Source organism: Stylophora pistillata, chromosome 7 (assembly GCF_964205215.1).
Source record: "Stylophora pistillata chromosome 7, jaStyPist1.2, whole genome shotgun sequence".
NCBI lineage: Eukaryota > Metazoa > Cnidaria > Anthozoa > Scleractinia > Pocilloporidae > Stylophora > Stylophora pistillata.
Genome location: NC_142525.1, coordinates 1812149 through 1836988, shown reverse-complemented (window position 1 = coordinate 1836988; position 24840 = coordinate 1812149). Strand labels below are relative to the sequence as shown.

General features: G+C 38.2%; 3 protein-coding genes across 22 annotated transcripts in view; 2 read left to right on the top strand and 1 right to left on the bottom strand.

The window, feature by feature from the left end:
- The first annotated feature begins 16 nt into the window (after nucleotides 1-16).
- Nucleotides 17-24302, top strand: LOC148726095 (DNA polymerase alpha catalytic subunit-like). Of its 18 annotated transcripts, none has more exons than XM_088726602.1 (33): nucleotides 17-178; nucleotides 824-860; nucleotides 1690-1786; nucleotides 2295-2363; nucleotides 2971-3051; nucleotides 3758-3832; nucleotides 4409-4461; nucleotides 4570-4618; nucleotides 4821-5019; nucleotides 5504-5622; nucleotides 6595-6644; nucleotides 6784-6850; nucleotides 7946-8000; nucleotides 8137-8196; nucleotides 8620-8674; nucleotides 9354-9411; nucleotides 11306-11359; nucleotides 11464-11538; nucleotides 12468-12541; nucleotides 12891-12955; nucleotides 13107-13144; nucleotides 13444-13506; nucleotides 13933-13989; nucleotides 14204-14288; nucleotides 14919-14980; nucleotides 15535-15624; nucleotides 16043-16058; nucleotides 16607-16663; nucleotides 19463-19526; nucleotides 20201-20254; nucleotides 21082-21615; nucleotides 22297-22431; nucleotides 22523-22710. In XM_088726602.1, the coding sequence occupies exons 3-27, from the start codon at nucleotides 1730-1732 to the stop codon at nucleotides 16055-16057; spliced, it is 1725 nt and encodes a 574-aa protein (XP_088582728.1). In that variant the 5' UTR covers nucleotides 17-178; nucleotides 824-860; nucleotides 1690-1729; the 3' UTR covers nucleotide 16058; nucleotides 16607-16663; nucleotides 19463-19526; nucleotides 20201-20254; nucleotides 21082-21615; nucleotides 22297-22431; nucleotides 22523-22710. The 18 variants fall into 18 exon arrangements, with proteins under 18 accessions (XP_088582728.1, XP_088582723.1, XP_088582730.1 ...); XM_088726597.1 differs by having other exon boundaries at nucleotides 15999-16058; XM_088726604.1 differs by lacking the exon at nucleotides 16043-16058.
- LOC148726096 (uncharacterized) lies at nucleotides 16670-18404 on the top strand. Its single transcript, XM_088726656.1, has one exon. The coding sequence runs from the start codon at nucleotides 17096-17098 to the stop codon at nucleotides 18242-18244; it is 1149 nt and encodes a 382-aa protein (XP_088582782.1). The 5' UTR covers nucleotides 16670-17095; the 3' UTR covers nucleotides 18245-18404.
- LOC148726082 (uncharacterized) overlaps nucleotides 22464-24840 on the bottom strand; it is a 107955-nt gene continuing 105578 nt past the window's right edge. The window contains exons 1-4 of one of the 3 annotated variants that reach the window (XM_088726678.1): nucleotides 23688-23824; nucleotides 23466-23550; nucleotides 23091-23337; nucleotides 22464-22944 (exon numbers count right to left, since the gene is read on the bottom strand). In XM_088726678.1, the coding sequence (XP_088582804.1) occupies nucleotides 22688-22944; nucleotides 23091-23337; nucleotides 23466-23495 (534 nt within the window). In that variant the 5' untranslated portion in view covers nucleotides 23496-23550; nucleotides 23688-23824 and the 3' untranslated portion in view covers nucleotides 22464-22687. Of the gene's footprint in view, nucleotides 22945-23090; nucleotides 23338-23465; nucleotides 23574-23687; nucleotides 23825-24840 lie in introns of those variants that run through there. The other 2 variants (XM_088726677.1, XM_088726676.1) reach the window with 2 other exon arrangements.

The window sequence follows — 24840 nt, the reverse complement described above, 5'->3', positions numbered from 1 at the left end:
TTAAGTTACAGTTACACGCGTCACTTGCGTGACAGTGCTTTACGTTACAGTTAGGTTCTTTAGCTATCTTTGGATGTGATTGAATTAGTACGTGCGGAGCGTGTGTGTGGAGTAGACATTTTTCGCTGTGGTCTACAAAAAGAGATTATAAAGGCCTACGGTGTCGCGGGACAGATATGTAAGTTCGTTTCATCGTAATTTATCCTGATTGCTTGTGGTTAGCCCAGTTCGCAGTTCAATTAATATATTATTCATTTTATGTTGGATCATTGTGATTTTACGTACCGCGACCTGGTGGCCGCGTGGATATCTGAGTCGATTTCTTTATATTAGTTCTATAGTTTCGCTCGTTTCTGGTTGTTTGCATTTAGCCTGTTTAGTTCTATTTTGTTACCTCTGAGGGTTTTCATTTGTCGATCGCTAGTGCCTTGCAACGTTTGTTTGTGCAACTGCCTTACGCTAGTCCTTCATTGTTTATTTCAGTTTACGAGATCAATTAATAAATGTGATGTGAATGTCGCCTCGGTCTCTGTAAAGTTCCAGCCGTTCTGGTATTTTTCTCCGGTCGCGATTTTCTCGGCAATACATTCGGCCTTGATGTTCGCCTGCCGTTACACTAGTCTTCTCTCATGAGGACAAGAAATCTGCAGGGCCTGTCACCTGTATCTTCTTTGTATTGGTTAGTGGGGAAGTTATAAAGAACTCACACACTTCTGTGTTAGTCATTCTGGTATTGCCCTAAAAATTCTGCTCATGTCTTACTAGTTTTTGCTATTTTTCTCGAGTGCATAATAAACCAACTTTATTGTGAATTCTTCACCAGGAAATTTCGTGAGACTGGAGAGAGATCGACGTTTGAGGTATAAAGTTAACTCCATAAGTAGAGCGGCCATGATCGATAATTCTAAACGTGAACAGTTGCTGATTTCTGTACACTTTTACGTTTTATCGTGATATCTGGACCAGCTATATAATACAGGCCATTGAAATCTTTGACATCGTTTTCTTTGATTTAATTGGAGACCGGTTAGGATGAAAGCTGGGAGACCTCAGCAGATGTTTCCTCATGAAAATGAGTTAAAGCTATGTACTGTTGACTAGTAAACCATTCTAATAAGCGCCAGTCAGTGGATGAGAACGTTTGAGGATCGTGCGTTTGAGGATCTAACTCGCAGGATCTGATTGTTAATTCTCCCTTCTAGACGCTATACATTTCTTTGTAAAATGGTTACAAGAATTTTGCGTAAGATCAAGACAATTTCTTCGTGATAAGTTTGAACATTCTCATGATCTGTTTGCTGCACAATGTATGGACATTTTAGAGAGAAGTTACTTGTAAATTACCTCTGGGAGTTTGAGAGTTAAAGAAAGAGAAACTAAATTAATTCCTCATTCATTCTCTTCACACATCAAAGGAAGGTCACTTTGTGAAGACGTCCCTCCCCCCCTGTAAAGACTTCCCTCACCACCCCTCCCATCCCATCCTCCAAGCAATGATTTATTCAAAAAGAAATCTCCCAAACTTTTCCATATATTTCTTTGGATTAAGGTTAAGAGATATTGTGGCTTATTCCCTTTTCTGTGACCATCTATGCATACTAAACATAAATCATCACCATAGGAAAACTATACTGCCATGGGTTTAATACATTTATTCCCAAAATTTAGACTCGTATTTTTTCCCACCAGGTCAGAAATATTGATGATGTTTATCAGGTGGTGAATAAAAATGAATACTCTGACATTGTTAGGAAACGACAGGAGCAAGATTGGGTGGTTGATGATGGTAAGAGCTGTGTTCATAGATGTGTGGAATGTTTTTTTTTTTAGGGTTCTTGCTGAATTATAGGGTCAACACCAAACTTCAAGTTGGGTCATAAATTACAAAGTCTTTTAAACCTTTACACACTAATGTCAGCATGGATATTCTCAATACATTTTCAAAAGTGTTGACTAGGAGAATTTGAGTAAATGTGTTTAGTTGGTGATCATTTGGTTTATTCTCCTGACCTTAATGTGTGATTCAGGGGTGATATTGTAAGGAGAAATTAGATGCTAGTCACTCTAAGGGGTTTAAAGGTTAACAGACCAATTCATGTTTGCAAATTTTCGGATCCCTCTAACCAAAGACAAGGGTATGAAAACATCTTCTTTCTTTCTTTGCATTATTAACTAATGACACCAATGCAGAGTAAACGCAAGGGAATGTTATCCTTATAGTATGCTATGAACAATGTTTTTTCTACTCTGGTATTGTCTGCATACACGAGGTTTGAATGTGCTTTCCTTTTCAGATGGGACTGGATATGTGGATGATGGACGAGAAATATTTGATGACGATCTTGATGATGAGCCATCAACTGGTCAGTTGATAAATAATTAGTGACTGATTATTAATAATTAATCTTTTTTTCCATTTGTTTGAAGTAACTTCCAGAAGCAGGGGTTTCATTTAAATGTTTTCAGTAGGAGGGCAAGTGGTTTTCATAGGCAGGGAGGCAAAACTTTTTGAACTGAACTTCTTTATAAGATAAACTTTCCTCCAGCTCATCAAACAAGATGGGCAAAAGCATCCTCACAATGGATCAATTTGCCCAGTGCCCGACCCTTAATGAAACCCTGCAGAAGTGATTTATGGAAAACTGTTTGAATTTTTCAGGAAAGAATGTCCCCAAATTGAAGTCAGAGAGGCCGATATGTGCGAGCCTTCTATTTTGTTCATGTGAATATCTTTCTGATCTTGTTGGATAATGTGCTATAGAAATCATCATAATTATTATAATATTGTGTAATATTTACTCCAACAAGCTACTTATTATCTCATTATTTAAAGAATGTGAAAAAGCCAACAGTGAGCCAAAGACAATTAACAAGATGCTGTTAGATAATGTGCTATAGAAATCATCCTAGTTATTATAATATTGTGTAATATTTACTCCAACAAGCTACTTATTATCTCATTATTTAAAGAATGTGAAAAAGCCAACAGTGAAGCCAAAGACAATTAACAAGATGCTGTTAGCTGCAAGTGCCAAAGCAAAGAAGGCTAAGGTAAGTGTGCTGAATACAGTTTTTTCTTGCTTAAGACTTTGACCGTGATAGTAACATTAACTAGTGATTGTGTAGTCTGATTGTACAAGCAAGAGGAGTAGTCCTGGGAATGACTGTTGTCAGAAAGAGTGACCAAAGTCTGGGGTGGATCTAGGATTTAGTCAAGGGGGGTTCGGAGAATTGCCCAAGAGCATGCTCCCCAGGGAGATTTTGAAAATAAGGTCTTCGGAAACATGATTTCCAGCATTTTTAGGAATAATTTAGGGGGTTTGACCGAACCACCCCTGGATCCACCCTAGCAAAGGGTTAACAGCTTAAGCAAAAGGCATTTGAGTTGTTGTCCCTTGGGTGCAACAAGCTCAGTCTCTGTTAATTGATTGGTCAGTTTTGGGTAATGTTATTGGCTGTAAGACTCTTGTAACGTAAGTCAGTCCAGATTAGTTAGTTTTGCTCCATTGGTATTGTTAGTTTATTCTGTTTGGTTCTTTTGTTCTGTAAATGTCATAAATGTTTTGTTTGTGTGGTGTCGATAGTTGTTGACATCTGCTGACAAGAATCTGTTCTAAGTTAGAGAGCCAGCTTTCCATTTACTGTAATGGGATTGATTGTTGTTTAGATGGAGGGAATGCCGCACTGAAACTTGCATGGTCAAGCTCTAACTATGTTCAATTTAAGTACAGTTTTCCTATAAACTGCTATTTTGCAGACTGAAGTAACATCTATTGGTGAAGATGATCTGTTAAATGATCCTCTTAAGGAAGTGGAGGTATGTATAAGAAATGTAAGCATGCCTTTAATATTTTGATAGACCCTCTAATTGATTACTCTGGGTGAAAGTGGTTTAAAAAAATAGAAGGAAAATATGGTTTGCTCCTGAGTCTAAGTTTTTCCTGTCCTCCATCAAATCAAGGTCACTGATGCCAATCAGACCTCCCTTGACAAAATTAAATTTTTTTGTTCAGACTTTATGTAATACACATTACATATTTCTCGATTGTACAAGTCAACTAACAAGTTGCTCAGTGTGTATGACTTTTGAAACAATATTGTTTCATTAATATTTGATAAATAGATTATGAGCTGAAGATTTTTAATAGACATTATACAAGGCTGCACTCTAAGGAAAATTGAATGGAGCCCAGTTCTCTGAAACTGAAATTCAGGGTGCCCAGCACAAGCTTTGTATGAAAAACTAAAATTCCTGAGTCACCCACAAGCAAAAGTAAGGTGTCAGGGGTCACTGGGCGCTGCTAGACCATAGCCTTGCGATAGTTGATCAGGGCAATCAGTCTGCTGAGCATTTTACACCAGTTGGGAAAGGAGATTTATTACAAATTATCTTATTCTATGTATTCAGCAACCAAGACCAGCTCCAGTGAAATTTTCAAAGGGAAAACCACAAGTTTTTAGGTATTTCTTGCAGTATTGTAATGTATCTCTGAAAGAGTTTTGTATTATTTCTTTGGAGATTCAAACTCATGATATTTATGGTCTAAAATTGTTTTTTAATTTTTCTAGAACTCCAACATCAGCTTTACCAACTGGTAGCACTCCAAGACGACTTCAGGTCTGTCTTGTTGTATTTAGAAGGGTTGAATTGGGTAATAAGTTGTCCTAAGATCCTTGATTGCCCGTTACACAGCCAGGAGAAATCCACTGGCACAAGAATGATCCTTTTTATCTGTGGGAGTCACCGAAGAGGAATATCCCCCTTCAATATCTCATTATCTCTCTCTGTTACTGAACAACAATCATCTGGACCACAGCAGAATATTGTTAAAGTTGAACCAAGATCTCCGCCCAAACCCAGACACACCAAAAATTTACCAGCCAAGGGAAAAACTGTTGTGAAATGTGAGCCATCAGAGAGAGAGGAAGGAAGGTATAGCAGCATGGTTGGAGATCCATCAAGAGTAATGAAGGAGGAGTGTTATGAGGCAGCTATGGATATGGATTCAGGGATGGATGGTAAGCATGAAGAATGGTCTGTAATAGTCACCTTTAGTTTATCTTAGGTGATCGGAAGTACATGAAAGATCTTTAAGAAATACTGCCTTATGGGATAGTCTTCATTAATTATACCTGTGGGAAAGATTGGAATTAGGTATGTCCCGATGGAGTTTTGAGAACTCAGGTCCTTTAGTTTGAAAAATAAAACCATCAAGTAGTTTTTAGGTTTAGACACAAAGGAGCATAATTGTACTTCTCATTATTAAATATTTATAATTATCCATATAAAAATTATTTTTCTTTTGTTCTATTAATCAGATATACTTTTTGGATATATATTATATATTTATATTGCTGATTTAGTGATTACCAGTTGACACCAGCTGTTCCCTCTCAATTCAGCCGAATGGTCTAATCAGGATAAATAAAGATTTTTATTCAATTATATTTTATTTTAATTTATGGACCATCACCAGTTGATATTTGATGATTGTTTTTCCAGATGATCCTATGATGGGTTGTGATGACTTTGGAGGTGATGACCTTGGTGATGTAGAAGCAATCCAGGCATTATCAAATGTAGAAACAAATCCTGATGAAAAACCCAGTGTAAAAGTGAAGGTAGTGTAAATGCTCCAAGAAGTGCTCTCTCTTCTACACCTCTCCCTTCTAAAGCTTCTTGTTTCAACTCTCCTCCCCCTCCCTTTTAAAGCTTGTAGTTTCAACTCCCCTTCCCCCTCCCTTTTAAAGCTTGTAGTCTCAACTCCCCTTCCCCCTCCTTTAAAAGTTTGTAGTTTGAACTCCCCTTCCCCCTCCCTTTTAAAGCTTGTTGTTTCAACTCCCCCTCCCTTCTGAAGCTTGTAGTTTCAACTCCCCTCCCCTCTCCCTTCTAAAGCTTCTAGTTTTAACTCCCTACCCCTCCCTGCCACACCCTTTCCCTTTCTGAAGAATACATTTTCCTCCTCCCACATCCCCTAAAACTAAAACTTGGCCAGTGTTTTTATTCTTTTGGACTGAGTAGTGTCTTGGTACAGAATATTACAACTTGTATATCAAGGCTTCTATTGGTCTTCATGATAAATATTGTTGATTTTTGAAAAAAGAACTGCTTACTGTGTAGGGAAGTCACTAAAGCTAGATGATAGAGAACAAAAGTTCTGGCAATGTGGTTTCTATGAATGAGGCTTTAATGAAACCCTTCTCTAGCACCCAGCCCTTAAGAATCAAAGAGGCTTCTAAAGGGTTTTGTACAAAGTTAGATTCATAGGAAGGCTCCCCAGGGGCTTTTTACAGAGTTGGATCTTTAGGAATTAATGGGGCTCCCTAGGGTTTCTGTACAGAGTTAGATCCCTAGGAATTAATGAGGCTCCTTAGGGGTTTTGTACGGAGTTAGATCCTTAGGAATTCATGAGGCTCCCTAGGTGTTTTGTACAGAGGTTTTGTACTGTTGAACTTTCAGGAATTCACAGTGGTTTTCAACAATAACAACAGGTATTGCAGGGTGTGCATTTTACAAGTTACTATCTGGGAAGAAGGAGAACACTGCTAATGTTTATACTTTTAAAAGGTAATTAATTGCTCTTTTGATTGTAGGTTGAAACAAGTGAAAAGCAGACAGATAGAAAATGTGCTCTCCCACAAAAGTATGTAAAGTTATTTGAAAATGTGCTTTCCTAATGAAAATTACATAGCTAATGAAAAAATGGTTATTGAGTTGTCTTATGATTCTTGGAATCTATCTTTTGCTTGGTATTTTTTTAAACATCATTTTTGTATTTTCAGAGGAACAGAAATTTCTGATGACTCTGCCTGGGAGACAATTCTAGAGAATGAAGAATCACATCAAGAGGTAATAAATAACAAACCATTTTACTACAGTTTTTAACAAAATTATTATGTTTTGCAAAATTTTTGTTCTAGTTGGTTTCTCATGTGCTTTCCTATTAGTGCCCAAATTGGACCAGTAATAACCAATCATGTTAAAAATTTGTTAAATTCCATTTTTTGATTAGTGAGTATGATTAGAAATTATAACATAATAAACATTGTATGCATTGGCTGATTGGTCAATTCAATTTCCAAGGGGATGCTTTGTTAGGTTTTAGAACCCGTGGTAACTAGTTATGTCATTAAAGCAATAGAACACATTTTCTGGGCTCTTTGATTAATGCACTTGAGATGTCATTAAGCAATAGAACACATTTTCTGGGCTCTTTAATTAATCCACTTGGGATGTCATTAAGAAATAGAACACATTTTCTGGGCTCTTTAATTAATCCACTTGAGATGTCATTAAGCAATAGAACACATTTTCTGGGCTCTTTAATTAATCCACTTGGGATGTCATTAAGAAATAGAACACATTTTCTGGGCTCTTTGATTAATCCACTTGGGATGTTTGGAGAACACAAGTATTAAGCTTTCGTCAGGTTCTACCAACATCCAACATAACTATGGGATCTCTACTTATGGAACTTTTATTCTATTTTTTTTTCCTTACATCTGTATTCTAATTGACTGATGTGTCATGTCAATTATTTGTACATGTCAGTGACCAACATGAAAGCCTATGGTACTTTGGTCACTGAGCACTTCTTGGCTGGATATTGTTATACTTTTTATTCTCTTTAATTGATGGAATTTTTCTTTTTGTATATGTTGTAGTTCAATTTTATACTTGGTTCAAATTTTATTTTCCTTTGTTCTTGGTCATGTTAATGTATGATAGTGAGTTTGAAACAAAGGCAAATTAAATTTGAACCAAGGATAAAGTTGAAGTACAACATGTATACTGTTGATAGATGTTATGAATTTTGTAAATAGTGCATAACAATAAACTTGACTTGACTTGACATCCAGCATGGCTTTGTCAGGCTATAGATCGCAGAAAAATAAGTTTTATTGCTTAACTAGATTTGATTGTTTACTTTTGTTGTAACTCTAGGTTCTGTCAGATGTCAGTGTTGACTCCTCTACTCTCCCACTTCAGGAAGTTAATGGTAAGTGCAGAATCTAGAAGATGACTAATTTTTCACAAATTTCCGCAATGGAGGAGCTCCATTCTGCCATGATGTACCTTTTCACTCTTACTAAAATAATCATGTAATTTATCTCATTTTGAATTAACAATTTCAGGAGAAAAAGCTCTCAAGTTTTACTGGTTTGATGCTTATGAAGATAGATATAAACTGCCAGGTAAACAGAAGTGGAGTTCATTTTATTTGTTTTTAAGCAGGTTGATTAATGTGGCAGCTGTAATAGCTGATGTGGACCTGCTGTCCTAACCCACCCATCCCACCCCAGGGGAGGACATCCATCACACAGTAATCTCGTGTGTGGGAAATTAACGTCTTCTACCCCAACACTGGAGGAGACGGGACCTCCATTTATTCGTCCCTATCCAAGAAGACTAGAATATCTAACCATTTCTTGATGTTATAGAAAGGTAGCAAGTTCTTCTCAATTATTTTAAGACCCTGAGTGTTGGTCCGGCCGGGGCTCGAAGCCTCAACCTCCCGCACTACAGTCCAGCGCTCTATCCATTGAGCGCTTTATCTCAATTTCACTGAGTGTACTCCAAGCTGTTTTCAGTTGCTTACAATTTAGTCATTCTCTTAGGTACTGTCTACTTGTTTGGTAAAGTCTGGATTGAATCTGCAAAAACATATGTCAGGTGAGGTATGTAATTTTAAATTATTAATTTTAGATGTAAAAACCTGTTACACTGTATGTTCACAAGAGAGAAAACAAGGAAGTCAGAACAAGAGAGAGTTAGAAAAGTAACCCTCAAACACCCAGAAGTGATTAATATGTAACTTCTCCTGATGATATCCATACATCATCCAGCAAACAGGTGATGACAATATTCAAACTAATCAGGTGTGGGTTGTTATTCTTGTCTAAGACCAAATTCTGGTAACTTACTCACAAGGAAATATGTAGAGGGGAGAATTAACAAGTAGATCTTTGGAGTAAAAGAGTTGAAAAAAGCCAAGACAGAGAAAAAGTTCTGTTAGGCTCTTACACTGAGGCAAACCATTCTTTATTTTTATTTTTACCCTTTCACTCTCAAGATCTAATGAATAATTCTCTTTACTGTCCATCATACAATTCCTAGGATGTAAGTTTGGAGAATTTGGTATTGGATCAACTATTAATCCCTCAATTGATATTTTTCTCTTTTCTCATGACTTGTTTGCTTGAAACTTTATTGATTTTGTAAGGAGAAATTCTGTTTTGCTCGTGCATGGAAGTTACAGGTTTAAACATAGTTTTTGTAATTGGTGTAGTCGATCTACTTTAAAAGAGGAGAAACAGTAACATTTTGTTTGTGATTACCATTATTGTTGCAGTTGTTCTGTGGCAGTCAAGAACATAGAGAGGCAGATCTTTATTCTTCCACGAGAAAAGGTGTGATAATATAGCCATTTTACAGTTGTGTACTTAGGTGCCAAGCCTTTGATTTGGAGTGAGTAGTAGTAGAAGTAGTAGAAACTTTATTAAAGTGTCAAAAAACCGTCTAGCCAGGGAACGAATCCCTTACTAATTTGGGGACACCAATTAGGGGAGAATATACAAACTAAATACAGTAGTAGATAAAATATCTATAGTTAACTTATTAAGAGATTTATAGTAAAAACACACAGAAGTCAAAATGAACAAAGGCTACAGCCTGCGCAGCCATCATCTAAAAGTTCACTTATATTGAGTTGGCGTATCTTGCTTTTAAACGACGTTAGGGTTGTGACGTCCCTGATACTCTTGGGTAGTTTTGTCCATAGCTTAGGCCCTAAATATCTAATAGAGTGCTTGCCATAGGTGACTGTCTCATACCTAGGTATAGAGAAATCTGCTTGCCGCAGATTGTAATTACTATTTGGTTCTTTAAAGATGTTACTTATATATGCAGGGCACAGTTTATGTTTTACTTTATACATAAGTATGCACAGATCCTGTAAGCGACTATTTAGTAGTGTTGGCAGATCTGCCTTCTCTAATAGTTGTTCATAACTAGAATTATTATCCTTGAAAACCGCTCTAAGTCCTCTTTCTTGTAGTCTTTCAAGCTTTCGAGTGTCACTCGCTTTACAAAAATGCCACACTAGGTGACAGTACGTGAGGAATGGTAATATCGCGCTTTTGAATAATATTAACTTAGATTTCATAGGAATTAAATTACGTAGTCTCATTAGAACACCAATTCTCTGGCTGGCTTTTTTACAAATAGAGATTACATGCTCAGAGAAATTTAGCTTAGAATCTAACACTACTCCTAGAAGTATGATATTATCTTTAGTTTCAATCACAACATCATTCACGCAAATATTGCTGTCATTTTGAGTGGAGCCCAAGTTCAAAACTTGGTACTTTTTGAGGTTTCCCGCCAATAAGTTAGAATTGTACCACGTTGTTGCTAAGTTGGCACTATCCTTTAACTGGGAAGTCACAGCTGCCTGGTCTGCTCCTGCGTGGTAAATTTGATGGTCGTCGGCATACATAGACAAGTTCGCTGTTAGGCAGTAGGATAGGTCATTCTGGAAAACATTCCATAACAACGGGCCAAGCGCGGAACCCTGAGGACAGCCACGACTCACGAATCGGCTCGAACTAACATGACAGCCGATCTTTACTTGATATTTCCGTTCATTTAAGTAGCTGTTTAAAAGTTGAAAAGTTGAGGCTGAAGGTGACCTTGTTGTGATAGAGACCTGTATCTAGTTAGCGTGATAACAAAGTGATTTTCATTTGAAAGACAGCAAGGTTTGTATGGTAACAAGGTGACCCCTAGCCTCACTCCCGTTCAAAGGCTTGGCCACCAAGCATGTAACTGTAAAATGGACTATTAATTAACACTTCTGCATTGCATATGAAAATATGTTTTGACTTCTTAAACCACAAAAGAAATAACTTGAACTAATAAACTAAGGAATAAGGAAAGTATAAGGAAAAGATGGCGTCTTATTGATTAATGCCAAGAACATTTTCCAAGTTACTTTTATTCAATCATGCATTTTTTAATTTAATTTTTTCCTATTTTTCTTGATATGCAAAAAGGAAACAAGCACCACTTGAGGTTATTTGATTTCTTCATCTTTTAATGCCTTTTTTTGTTGTTTTGGGTATTCATTTGCTTTTTTGTTAATCAAACAGAAACATGAAGTCGATGGCACTGAAACAAATCATTTACACTATTTTATTGTAATTGTCTCCTTAAATGTAGAATGTAAAATATTTGATTTTTTTTTTCTTGTGCAATTTTTTTCCAATGACTTAAAAGTAAGTTTCCATGTTCTTTCTTTGACAGGAATTCAATGAGAAGATTGCAACAAAACACAAAATTATGAAGTTCATCTCAAGGGTAAACTTGAATATACTAGAATATGTTTGCTGGATACTGATCAGTGTATATCAAATCTTGTTTAATTTTTTTTTCCTCTAATGTGTTGTCATGTGTCTGTTTAGAAAATTCAAAAGGCTTATGCTTTTGAGATTGAAGATGTCCCTGTCACATCTGAGTACCTGGAGGTTAGATATTCAGTAAGTCAGAAACTTGTTTATTGGTGGCATAAACTTTAAGAAATATTACCTCATTGTATAATGATAATTACTAATATTTTTACTAACATTTTAGGGAAATGCTAGAAAATTGTCCATCAGATTGATTAATTTGCTGAGAGCTGATACCCTGGGTTTATTCAAAATCAAACTCTGAGGTTGCTGTTTGATCTTATATGTTTCACTCCCAGGGGAGACTCTAAAGGAATTTCCCCCTAAAATACCAAATTTATATATTCTTGGGGAGATAGGTAATGAGGAAAAAGGAAAATAGTCATGTAGCCCTTTGACCCCTGAGAATGATTGACTTCTAGTTTCTCGTTACTCTATCACTGCTGAGTCAAATAGTATGGTCGGGAGAATTAAGGAAATGATCACTGTTTGGAAGCGAAACGGAAATCAAACAAACACGTTTATTCGTAACACGGTAAACGGTAAACTCACAGTAAACATGGTAAATACTAACGACTGCCAAACAAATTGCCACTCAAAAAACTCAAAACTTTTAACTCCTCTAAAGAAACTTCCACACGTCAATAAAAATGTCCGCGTGATTTGTTCACGACATTTTAATGCGAGTTGCATGTGCACAAGTTCGGTAACTTCTTCTTAACAATCACAAACTCTAGAAGTTCTCGATTGGTGAATAAACTCTCCTTGACAGCACCTTAGGAAATGTGTAGAGAACAGTATGGAGAATATGCATAGTGATGTTATGGGGGTAAAGGGCTGAGAGATTTGATTGGATTTGACATCAAATTCTTAGCACCAAAATGATAGGGAATGTGTAGTACAAAGTGCAGAGAATTGAAACTTAAATATTTGAGCTGGCAGTGGAGACAACAGTATCAAATTTCCCTGTCTTAAGGGAGAAGATTACCTGAAAATTGTCCTCATTTGCTTCTGGACAGGCACACGGCCCTCAGTTACCATCGGACCTGTCTGGACAAACATTCAGTCATGTGTTTGGTACTAATACTTCAAGGTAAGGTTCACTTTGGCTTATACCTGGGGGATTTCAAGGGTTGAGGTGTAATTGGGGAGGGGAGGGAGAAGTGAGTCTTCCAGGTAGGGTGGGGGGGGGGAGGCAGGTGAGTATAGGCTATGTGGTGAAGGTAAGGATAAAGTTATATTATTTTTACCCTAACCGTCCCCTCCCACACACACACACATCACGCGTCACAAGTGTTATTTATTTACGCCCTAACACTTGCAGCAACAATTGATAACTTTGGAGATATTCCATGCGATTGTTTAACTTGAATGATAATTGATTTTTTGTAGTGTTCCCCTTGGAGGGAGATTTTTTTAAGTTAAGTTCATTTCTGTTTCAGTCTTAAACTCCTTTTACTGAATCGCAAGATGAAAGGACCTTGTTGGCTTAATGTCAAGTTAGCTCGTGAGTACTTACGGTGATTAAAAAATCAACTCTTTTAACTGAATCTCCTACATTTCTTTCATTGCCAGTTGTGAGAACTTTGCATCACCACGGGGAAAAAAATATATTTGTGAAATTTATGTTCTGTTATTTTTCTTTTCGATTGTTTTAGAGCTTCCTCAACAACCAGTGAGCTGGTGCAAAGTAGAGGTTGCTATTCTCACTGCTGGAGCGTTCGCAATATGTATCAAATGTGTTTAGTAAAATGTGTGAGGCTTTGAACAACGCGAGTCGGTGAGAGGTCTGGCACTGAAGAGTACTAGCCCCCTGGCAAACTACTCCTTGACTTGTCCCAAATCTTGCAGCGGGCGGAGAAAAACGCCCGTCTTGTAGCGTACTAACGAGGACTGCTCGCAGGCTCAAAAGCTAACAATACCAATGGCCATTTAGATATGATTTTCAACGAAATTTACTTTAATTTTTTTTTTTTTTGACATGGTGTCTTGTAGGCTGTAGTCCCCAAACCTGACCTCCTTGAAGTAGCAAGTCAACAGGATCCACCCCCGCCTATGGTAAGAACAGAGATAAAGCAGAGTTTGTGTTTAATAAATGCTGATGTCAGGATTTTCATTTAAAAAAACCTAGTTGCAGCGAACTAGGGTAAAGCAACAGGACCCAGTTATTCAAAAGGCGGATAACGCCCTCCAACGGATAAATCGCAATTCTGCGGATAAGAGTAAACAAAACGTACTGCGCTGTCCACCGGATACAGATTTGTCTTTTGTCCATTGGATGGATCTTTATTCGGTGCATAGTCATCCACCCTTGGGCCTAGCGAATGCTCTCTAGGCTGAATGAAAAGAAAACCAAGGCACTGAACTTTAGCCAGAGGATTTTCTGACCTTTTTGTGCACTGAACGCGTTACGTTGTGTCACAGTGGCTCTAGAAGATGCTGCTAACATGAAGAATTTTATACTGTTTTTCTTTCTTCTTGTAGGTTGTCATGAGCCTCAGTTTTCGGACAATGATGAACACCAAAACTCACACACATGAGGTGAGCTACAATAGTTCATTGAAATCTTGAAATAGCCTTGAAATGGCCTAGCTTACCGTAAAGTCTCTCATGCTCAGTGATAGTACATCGGAGCTTGGAATCCAATGATCTAAGGCCTGATTCCTCATAAAGACTCAGAACTTTTTCTTTCCCCCACGGTAGTGACACGACTTAAAAACATCATCCTTTAAGTTTTTCCATGTTTCGATTTTAGATCTTAGCTGTGTCAGCTCTGGTTCACCATCAATTGTCATTAGACAAAGCTGCACCCAAACAGAAGTTTCACTATCATTTCTGTGGTGAGTTTAACAACCATACTTGCTTATAACTTTAATAATAACCTTATTGAGAATGAAACGCCTGTGATGATATTTTGAAATCAGCAATTACTTAGATAACCCGAAAGCAAGGAAAATTACTTGAAAAAGAAGCTGAAATTTCAGTGTGGAAATTTTACGCGATATACACTAAGAGAATAATTTATTTGGACCACAGGAATAAATCCAAAGGCGTGATGTTCGATTTCTCTTGGGGACTCTGAATGTTTTCTTTGCCGTCCCACGCTCGTGACAATACAACAAGCATCTTTCTCCACTTCTTTACCGAGCACAAAACTTACCATCTTTCTTACATTATTTACAGGATAAATTTGTTTGCAGAATGAGCGTTTAAATCCACAACCCATTCAATTCTCGCGTTAATCAGATTTGGGTAACATTTCGGGTCTGCCCGATTTAAGACGGCGTCATCCGACTTTTGACGCTTCCGTCGGATTTGGGCGTCTCCGTTCGATTTTGGGCGTCTCCGTCCGATTTTTGTCTTTCTGTCATGGTTCTGTTTCATGATTCCATGTCAGGTTTTCACGACTTTTTTGAGACGTCTTATTCAGATACAATCACATCTGTATATCTTTTACTTTTCTGTTTTAGCTGTAAGTAAACCCAACGATAAGATGTATCCTTACGACTTTAAAGATGCTGTCAAAAAGAAGGTAAAAAACAAAAATACTTGCCAACTCTACCCGATCATTCAAGAATTCCAGATAAAAGTTACTTAGCCTGTGCCACAGGTCACCAAACCTCTCAGATAAAATTGCCAGAGTCTCGGTCAGCGAAGATAAGCAAGAACGCGGGCGAGAACAATATGGCGGGAAAGTCAACCGCCACAGTCAAGTTCTTGCGCTTTTTCGGGCATCTCCCATGACCGCAACTTTGATCAGTTCCATCCAAAAAACGTGACATGTTAAATCTATATTTTTCTTAAAATCTAAAATCGTTTAGGTTTCTATGCTCTTCCCACCTCATGTGCGTAGTGTGTGTCAGATGAAGGAAACTAAGCTCTTGCAGCAAAGAAGCAACGGTTTGATCGCAAGACAGTAGATGTGAGGCATCTTCCCTGTCGGGGGATGGGACAGTGCAGAGGAAGGTTTCCTTGGAGAGGGGGGAGGGGCGAGCGGCTCGCTAATTGGCAGGATTTGACGTCTATGCAAACTCGACGAGCAATCTGTAGGTAGTTCTTTTTAATTTCTTATCGTTATCTCATTAGCAAATAAACATGGAGATTACGACATCAGAGAGGGCTCTTTTAGGACTGTTCATGGCCAAGATTCACCGAATTGACACGGATGTACTTGTGGTATGCGACCTTTATGTTTGAAGTGTTTTTTCAAAGTGATGTTACACCAGCATGCAAAAAGAGAATGTTTAACTGACGTTATAATAATGTAATTTTAGAATTTACTCGATATTCAGCTCTAGCGCACACAAAATTCAAATTCAAATGAATATAGTCACACCCATTCGAAATTTTCATTGTTGAAGTAGCTATAATAACCCGGAATATTGATTCAATTTTAACGAACAGGCAGTGTGAGGTCAGAATCATGGCGCCTTAACTTATAAATGGATTCTTGTCGTTGTAGCTTGTCGTTTGAGTCGTAAAATGTCCTCATCACTAATTCTACCACTCATTTTTCCTGTCTTTTTTTTTGTTGTCTGTTTTTGCTTAAGAGTTATGATATCTATGGCTTTGATCTCGATCTTCTGTTGCACAGAATCAGTGCTTGTAAGGTGAACACTACAGCTTAAACAATCTACGTCTTAACAGCGCGTTAGCAAAACAAAAGGATGATTCATTCTAAAACCTCCAGTCCTTGGGGAAGAGCAGTATACCTCATTACTATACAGTTGGATCTGCAAACGGTCAAGATGATGGGAATCCTTCATTCTGATCCGCTCACAGAACCCATCTTGTTCGTGATTGCCTGCTGCCCCTACAAAAGCCAAGCCCTTTTGCCATGGGAAAAAGCTTTTAATGAACAATTTCGTTCGTCGGCCAGATTTTAGCTTTTTTAATATTTTTACGTATCATAGAAAAATGAAAAAAGAAAACAAAACTTAATACTCAGTATCTTGTGATCTTGTGATCTTGACCGCATGTTTGGTCAATAACATATGTGTATAATGTTTCTAGGCTCAGTGCATAGGGTCAGTTCTTTCCTATCCTGAAATCTGTGGTTATCTTTCGTTACGCGATGATGTTGCACGTAATGTCAGAACCTCTATTAAGATTTTTTAGAATTAAAACTGAATTGAGTTGATGTATGATGTTTCTATAGATTCCCCATTAGTCTCGCCTTGGACGACTGAAGAGAAGCGTTCTTCCCAAGCTTTCTGTAAGTGTCTCGTTTTCACTTTTATATTAGGGAGTCAGGACGGCAACGCCAAGGAAGACTTCGATTAAAAAATGAATTTCTCCTCTTAGTTAGAATTTCAAAAATGACTGCATGAGCTTACTGTCTCATACGGCGCCACAGCTCAACTTTAGCATGACGTATAAAAGTAGCGTTCAGTGGATTGTAGTTTATGTCTGGATTTGTTGGTTAGCGGTTGTAGTATTGTCGTCAGGTACTTGGATAGTTGGTATTTGGGAGAGCCACAGAAAGAAACAATAGGTCGCATCGGCAAAATTGCAATCCACTGAAGACTTCATTAACGCTTCCAAGACTGTTCAGATACCTGACGACTACAAACTAGTGTCATTTGATGTGAAATCAGTGTTCACAAGTATTCCACTTCAATTGGCATAACAATGTACTGAGACTGCAATGCGACAATCTACCGACCCACTACCGCTACCGACAGACGACATCATGGACTTGCTGAACATTTGCCTAACGTCTACTTACTTTCAGTACAACGGTAAACACTACAAACAGTTACACGGCACTGCCATGGGGTCTCCAGTTTCTCTTGTTATCGCAGAAATTGTGATGCAGAACATCGAGGAAGGCCCCCTTTCGACTTGCCGACAAACGATACCGCTTTGGTTACGTTACGTTGACGACACATTCACCGCCGTTGGACAGGACGAAATCGACGCATTCTACCACCACCTTAACGAACAAACCACTGACATACAGTTTACCAGAGAAGTCCAAGAAAATGGCAAACTTCCTGTTCTAGACTGCCTGGTAAGCCACAATGACAACTCATTACGGACGACAGTTTACAGGAAACCGACACACATCGACAGATTACTAGACGAGTCATCCTACAACCCTACATCACACAAAGCCACAACTATCAGAACTCTAACACGACGTGCACAACTAGTATGCGACTCGACAGACAGCTTATCCGACGAGAACAAATACCTTCACCGTGTTTTTTCGAAGAACAACTACAACAACGACTTCATCCGACGAAACACTCACCGACCCACTACCACTACCGAAACAAACGACACCGCAACCCCTACCACTACAGCAACCATACCGTACATAAAAGGCATGTCTAAAAACATCTCGCGTATCTTACTACCCTTCAATATCCGCGTCGCCCACAAACCCATCACCACACTACGTCAGTTACTAACCAACGTTAAAGACAAAGACGAACCGAGGAACAGACAGGGAACGATTTATAAGATCAATTGTTCCGACTGCCAAGCCTCCTACATCGGTGAGACTGGCAGAAACCTCACAACAAGACTGACCGAACACAGACGGGCGTCGAGGAAAGGTGATGTCAGCAATCACATTGCTGAACACCATCAACTTACCAACCACAACATTGACTGGGACTCTGCGCAATGCCTAACCTACAGCACTGACTATTTTCAACGACTGACTCTGGAAAGCTGGTTTACTAACTTAGAACAGACTCCCCTAAACAGATGTCAACAACTACCCGCTCCATACAAACGACTCATTCACGACATAAACATCACAAACGACCGAAAAAGAACGACCTAACTTTACCGACAGATCGAAACAGACCAATCACGACCGACTTACGTCACTTGAGTCTTACAGCCAATGACATCACGGCAAAACCAACTGATCATTTTACACGAACTGGAATAAGAACATTTTACTGACAACAATCATTCACTTGACTCTGATGATGACTTCCGCACAGGTTGTTGAAACGTCAATCACTACCACGGACAACAGTCCTTCTCCGGACTACACTCACCCGGACGATCAGACTACACCTTCATATGTTACCCCCGGGTTCAAGCCATTTACTGCACAGAATATTATGACTGGTATATAAAGGCTTCTATTGGTCTTCATGATAAATGTTGTTGATTTTTGAACAAAAGAACTGCTTACTGTGCAGAGAAGTCACTAACGCCAGATGACAGAGAGCAATAGTTCAGGCAATTTGGTTTCCATCAATGAGGCTTTCTTGAGACCTTTCTTTAGCAGCGAACTCTAATGCTGCCTTTCCTCTGGATCCCTAGGAATTAATGAGACTTTCTAGGGGCTTTGTACAGAGTTTAATGTTTAAGCTCTTTAGTTACCATAAACTTTACCCTTTAACTCCCAAGATCTGATTATGAGTTCTCCCCTCTAGCTACTACACATTTCTTTATAAATTGGTTAGGAGAATTTGGTGTTCAATCAAGACAACAACTTCTACCTGATAAGTTTGAGTATTCTTATTACCTGTTTGCTGGATCATGTATGGATATTATAGGGAGAAGTTACAGGTTAATCACTTGTGGGAGTTAAAGGGTTAATCAACCTCTATATTTACCCATCATCCAATGCGGTGTAGTTCTCCTTTATTTTAAGCATGTTACATGTAGATATAATAAACCTCCAAACTGGCAGGGCAAATCCTTTTCTCACTGTTGAACTTTCAGGAATTCCTAGTGCTTTTCAACAGTGATAATACGTACTGCAGGGTGTGCATTTTACATGTCACAACCTGAGAAGGAGAACACTGCTAAGGTTTATACTTTTAAAAAGAATTCATTGCTCTTTTGATTGTAGGTTGAAACAAGTGAAAAGTAGACGGAGAGAAAATGTTTTCTCTCTCACAAAAATATGTAAAGTGATTTGAAAATGTGCCTTCCCAATGAAAATCACATGGCTAATAAAAAATAATTATTAAGCTTTCTCCTGATTCTTGGAATCTATATTTACTTGGTAATTTTTTAAACATCATTTTTGTATTTTCAGAACAACAGAAATTTTGGTGACTGGCTGAGAGACAATTCTAGAGAATGAAGAATCACATCAACAGGTAATAAATAAGAACCCATTTTACTACATTTTGTAACAAAATGTTTTGCAAAATTTTTATTCTAGTTGGTGTCTCATGCGCTGTCCTATAGTGCTCAAATTGAACTAGTGATAACCTATCGTGTTCAAAAATTTTGTTAAATTTTTGGTTTTGATTAAGGATTATCGGTATGATTAGAAATTATAACATAATAAACACTCTGTGCATTGGCTGATTGGTCAATTCAATTTCTAAGGGGATGCTCTATTAGGTTTTTAGAACCCGTGGTAACTAGTTATGTCATTAAAGCAATAGAACACATTTTCCGGGCCTTTCAACTAATCCACTTGAGATGTCATTAAGCAATAGAACACATTTTTTAGGCTCTTTAATTAATCCACTTGAGATGTCATTAAGCAATAGAACACATTTTCTGGGCTCTTTGATTAATCCACTTGAGATGTCATTAAGCACTAGAACACATTTTCTGGGCTTTTTAATTAATCCACTTGAGATGTCATTAAGCAATAGAACACATTTTCTGGGCTCTTTAATTAATCCACTTGAAATGTTTGGAGAACACGAGTAGAGCTTTCCTTATGTTCTCCCAACAGCTTTATCAGGCTGTAGAGCCCAAAAAAGTGTGTTCCATTGCTTCACTAGATTTGATTATTTACTTTTTGTTTTAACTCTAGGTTCTGTCAGATGTCAGTGCTGAGTCCTTTTCTCTCCCACTTCAGGAAGTTGACGTAAGTGCAAAATCTAGAAGAACACTAATTTTTAACAAACTTCCACAATGGAAGAGTTCCATTCTGCCATGATTTATCCCTATACTCTTACAAAATCAGACATGTACTTTATCTCATTTTGAATCTACAATTTTAGGAGAAAAATTCCTCAAGTTTTACTGGTTTGATGTTTATGAAGATAGATACAGCTGTTTCGAGAAAGGTTGTCCAATAAAAGTGTTAAAGCTTACGCGACAATACCTAAAGGCATTATGGGTTGTGGTAGATCACTGTTTCATCCTCAAGTTCACGAGATTTCAGCGCAATGGAAGGTGGAACTATGAATATCTGTCTGCGTGTGTTAAAATAAACAAACAAGAGTAGGTGCGACACCTATTTAGTAAAGGGCGTGCCTTTATGTGAAAATGTGTTCAATTTAAAGCAATAGGGAACTTTAGCATCACGTTTACGGCAAACGGTGAACCTGAGGAGGTCACGTGACCACCGCCTTGCCTTCACGTTTACAGTTTCCCGTTCCAGTTTCGACGGGAAGAAGGCGCTCCGGCCGTAAGTGACTTACGGGAAGGGTTTTTGGCCACTTAACGAAACCAACTTACGTTTGACACTTTTAGTAAGAATGTCCTACCATCTATGGATCCAATTGTGGTTTTTTTGTGATTAAAAAAAAATGTATTTTGCATGATCTAAATGGAAGAAAGCCCAGTGGCGAAAGAACTTGAAAACAAAATGGCGGCTCGAAGTTCCTAAACATGTGCATGCACAGAAGCACAGTTATGGAGTTTTGTATCAATGTTTGCCTTCTTCCATTTCTAGAAAATGCCTTTTAGATAGCCAAACACTTGCCAAGAGGTGATGCTGGCGACCGAAGCGGCCCAGCGAAGGCCAAAATGTCCCGCTGATTACAGGAAATTCCGAGGGTATTTTCTCCTATCTTTTCGGAAGACAAAAAACCCGTCGTGCTCTCAGGGCGAGCTTGTAGAGAAAGGATGAATGGCCTTATCTCAAAATACCATGAAGAAGATAAAAAGGCTCTTAAAAGGTAGGCTTTTCCCGCCAAAAGACGTCAACGCCATGCTAAATTCAATTTTGGTGACGAAGGCAAACGGGAAACCTCAAACCGCGAGCAGCCGTTTGCCGTTTGCAGTAAACGCGATGCTAAAGGTCCCTAATACCTCCTCGAGAACTGCACGAAGGAAATCGCTCCCGCGTCAGACACAACATTCCAAATTGGGTACTACACCGACGGAAAGAAAAAGTACTCCATATTATCAGAGACCCACCTTGCCGAGGCGTTATCCTTGGCAAAGAACGGCATCGTAACCTTGTGGTTGGACCCACATAAAGACCCTTCAAGAGGAAAGGTATTTTTTTACAAATTCTATAAAACAAGCCACGTTCTGCCGCACTTTAAGCTAAACATTCAGGGTTTTCTATTTTTTTTTTTTTACTGTCATTATCATTTTGTAATATTAGCTAAACCCAACTGCAATATTGCGCTGAGTGATAGCGAAGAAGATGCTGACGAAAAAAGAGAGAGTAGCTATGACGCTTGCTTGTTGAGACTGCGAAGAAAACACAAGCTTCTAGAATTCAATTTACGATGCTGGGCACGAATGATGGTGAGGAAAATTTAAATTTCCCGCGAATCACTTCCAATTAGAATACACCATTTAATTTTGTAACGTTGTTGAAATATTAGCTTTAAAGTAGGAGTTGAAGAAATGTGACAGCTATTCATATAAATTTTGGACGAACGCATAAAAGTAGCACGAGCTGCACGTGGAGTAACGCACGCATTATCGTGCGGTGAAACAAAACGTTTGACAATCGGGAAGCAAATATGATTTGATAAAAAGTAATTACACGTCTTTCCCTCCGTATCACTTATCTCTGATTTTCCGAAAACATTGCTTGATACCTACTGTAATTACTATTTTACGACTTTTGAAGCAAACCTCAATTTATTGACTGCTGCTCATAACACTCGGAGCTCATTAGCGTGGCAATTAAAATGCAGCTATTAGTGTTGTTTTTTGTTTCAGGTAAACGGAACCCACGACGACGAAGACAACTCTCCGGACGTCCCATTTTTTACTGGGAAGGCGAGAGGTTCGGTCAAACACACCCAACCATCCAGCAATGAAGTCACCGGGAATTCTACGGACATTGAAAAAAAGGTAGGCATCTTAACATTTATCCAACAGATGGATTTTTTTGTGCCTGCATGTATTCAGTTTTAATTAATCAGCTAATTCATTTTTGGTTTAGACACGTATCCGTAGTGCCATCCTTCAGCAGTTGAAGGACCTCAAGAGTTTGAAAGACGATGGTGTTCTTGACGAAAACGAGTTTGCCTCACAGAGGGACAAGCTCTTTATAATTGAAGACAAATTCATAATTTACGTGAATAGTAACTATTGTAAAAAAAAGTCATTAAAAATACTCTGCTTGTCGAATATAGTTTTTAATTTGTTCATCTGTGACTTGAAGGAACGCTTCTTCAACCATAAGTTCTGGATCCATGCAAAATTGCCAGGCTACATCGTTTTCCCTGATCCAGCTCTTTACTTGTGCAAAAAGTTCCTCACACGGCATGAAATCAGGACTGTAGGGTGGAAGAAAAAGAACAATCGCTCCCGTTGCATTAATTGCGTCAATCGCTGCTTGCGTGTGGTGGATAGCCGCATTATCTAAAAGACAAATAAGAAGGGAAGAAATTAATTTATGGGGGTGGGCTATTTATAGTGATGTTTTTAACAGAGAATTTGGATAAGGGTGGAAACAGTTATTTTACAGTTCAATCAAAATCTTAATGTTGCCAAAGATTCTCATGTACCCATTATGACCAGTGATCGTGGGTTGATTCCATCAAATGGAAGCAAGTTGGGGCATAGCTTTTCATCCACAAAGCCTTCAAATGTTGCTCCATTGACATTCCCCCGATAAAGGTCAATATCAATCATACCTTCTGTACAAATAATAGGAATGGCGGTCATGCGCGGTCCCCAGTTCTGTGCCATACGTTTCACCTCGGCTCTTTTACCTATCGGGCTATAACCATTTGTACGTTTAAGTCTTTTGTCCTGATAAAATTAAAATAAAAAAAAAACAAAACAAAAACAAAAACAAAGTGAGACCACTACGCGATCAGGGCTAAATAATAGCAAAACAGAGAACGAAATGTTGTGTTAGACAACAAACAAACACATACAAATCCGCTTTCATCCAAGAACATCAACATCTCGGGATCCAGGAGACAAACATCAGACTTAAAAAATACTCTGTCTGCTTCAGATCTTTAAAGGGCAATTGTTGTCAGCTTTAAAATGCGTGATTATGACAATAATAATAATAATCAAACGTGTTTTTTGTCTTAAATTTACATGAGCAAGGAAAAATCAAAAGCAACACTGACAAGAAATATTTGACAAACCCTTTTTCGGCTAAAACGGTTCCGTTTCAAATACAGCAATATGCCCGAAAGAGCACGTTCTAACCCTGTCTGTTCGTAGATATTCTGTGCAATTTCTGAGAGGGTTTTTTCCGGGTGGTCAAGTACCGCTTCCATTATTACAAACTCCATGTGCGGATGCAGAAGAAAACTATTTCACGGTCGTCCCAAACTCTCTGCTTTGACTTCACCAGAATTTAAGCATTTTGTTACGTAGCCAAGAATGGTTTTCGGCGACATGTACAAAGCAGCCGCTACCTCGTCAACGCTGCCGGTATCCTAAACACTCTTTCATCCATATTGCCCGCCATCTCAAGTCTTCGCTGTACGGTCGAGGCATTGTTCTGAGCTTTTAGTGAGATTTATTGGATGTTTCCCAGACTACCTTTCGGCATTGTCGCGTACGCTTTCACGCTTTCTCTGGACAACCTTTGTCGGAACAGCTGTGTAAACCGCCAGGTAAACAGAAAGCAGAGGGTTCAATTTCATCTAGTGTACTCCAAGCTGTTTTCAGTTACTCACAATGTAGTCATTCTCTTAGGTACTGTCTACTTGCGTGGAAAAGTCTGGATTGAATCTGCAAAAATTTACATCAGGTGAAGTATCTACTTTTAAACATAGTTAACTGTTTTAAATTAGTTCATTTTGGATGTAAAAACCTGTTACGCTGTATGTTCACAAGAGAGAAAACAAGGAAGTCAGAACAAGAGAGAGTTAGATAACTAACCTTTAAACACCCAGAAGTGATTAATATGTAACTTCTCCTTATAAAATCCATACATCATCCAGCAAACAGGTAATGAGAATATTCAAACTAATCAGGTGTGGGTTGTTATTCTTAGCTAACACCAATTTCTGGTAATTTACTTACAAGGAAATATATTAGGCTCTTAGACTTAGGCAAACCATTCTTTTTTTTTTACCCTTTCACTCTCAAGATCTCACAAATAATTCTCTTTACTAATAATTTATGTAAATTTTATTTAAAAAAATTAGCAAAAATACAGGACAACAAAGAAAATTAAGACAAATTAAGGTATAAATATTAAAACAAGTTTAAAAAGTCTCTAGCTGAGAGAAAAGTCTTGAATCTCTTCGGTATTAACAACTGTCAGTAGAACAGCAAATAAATTGA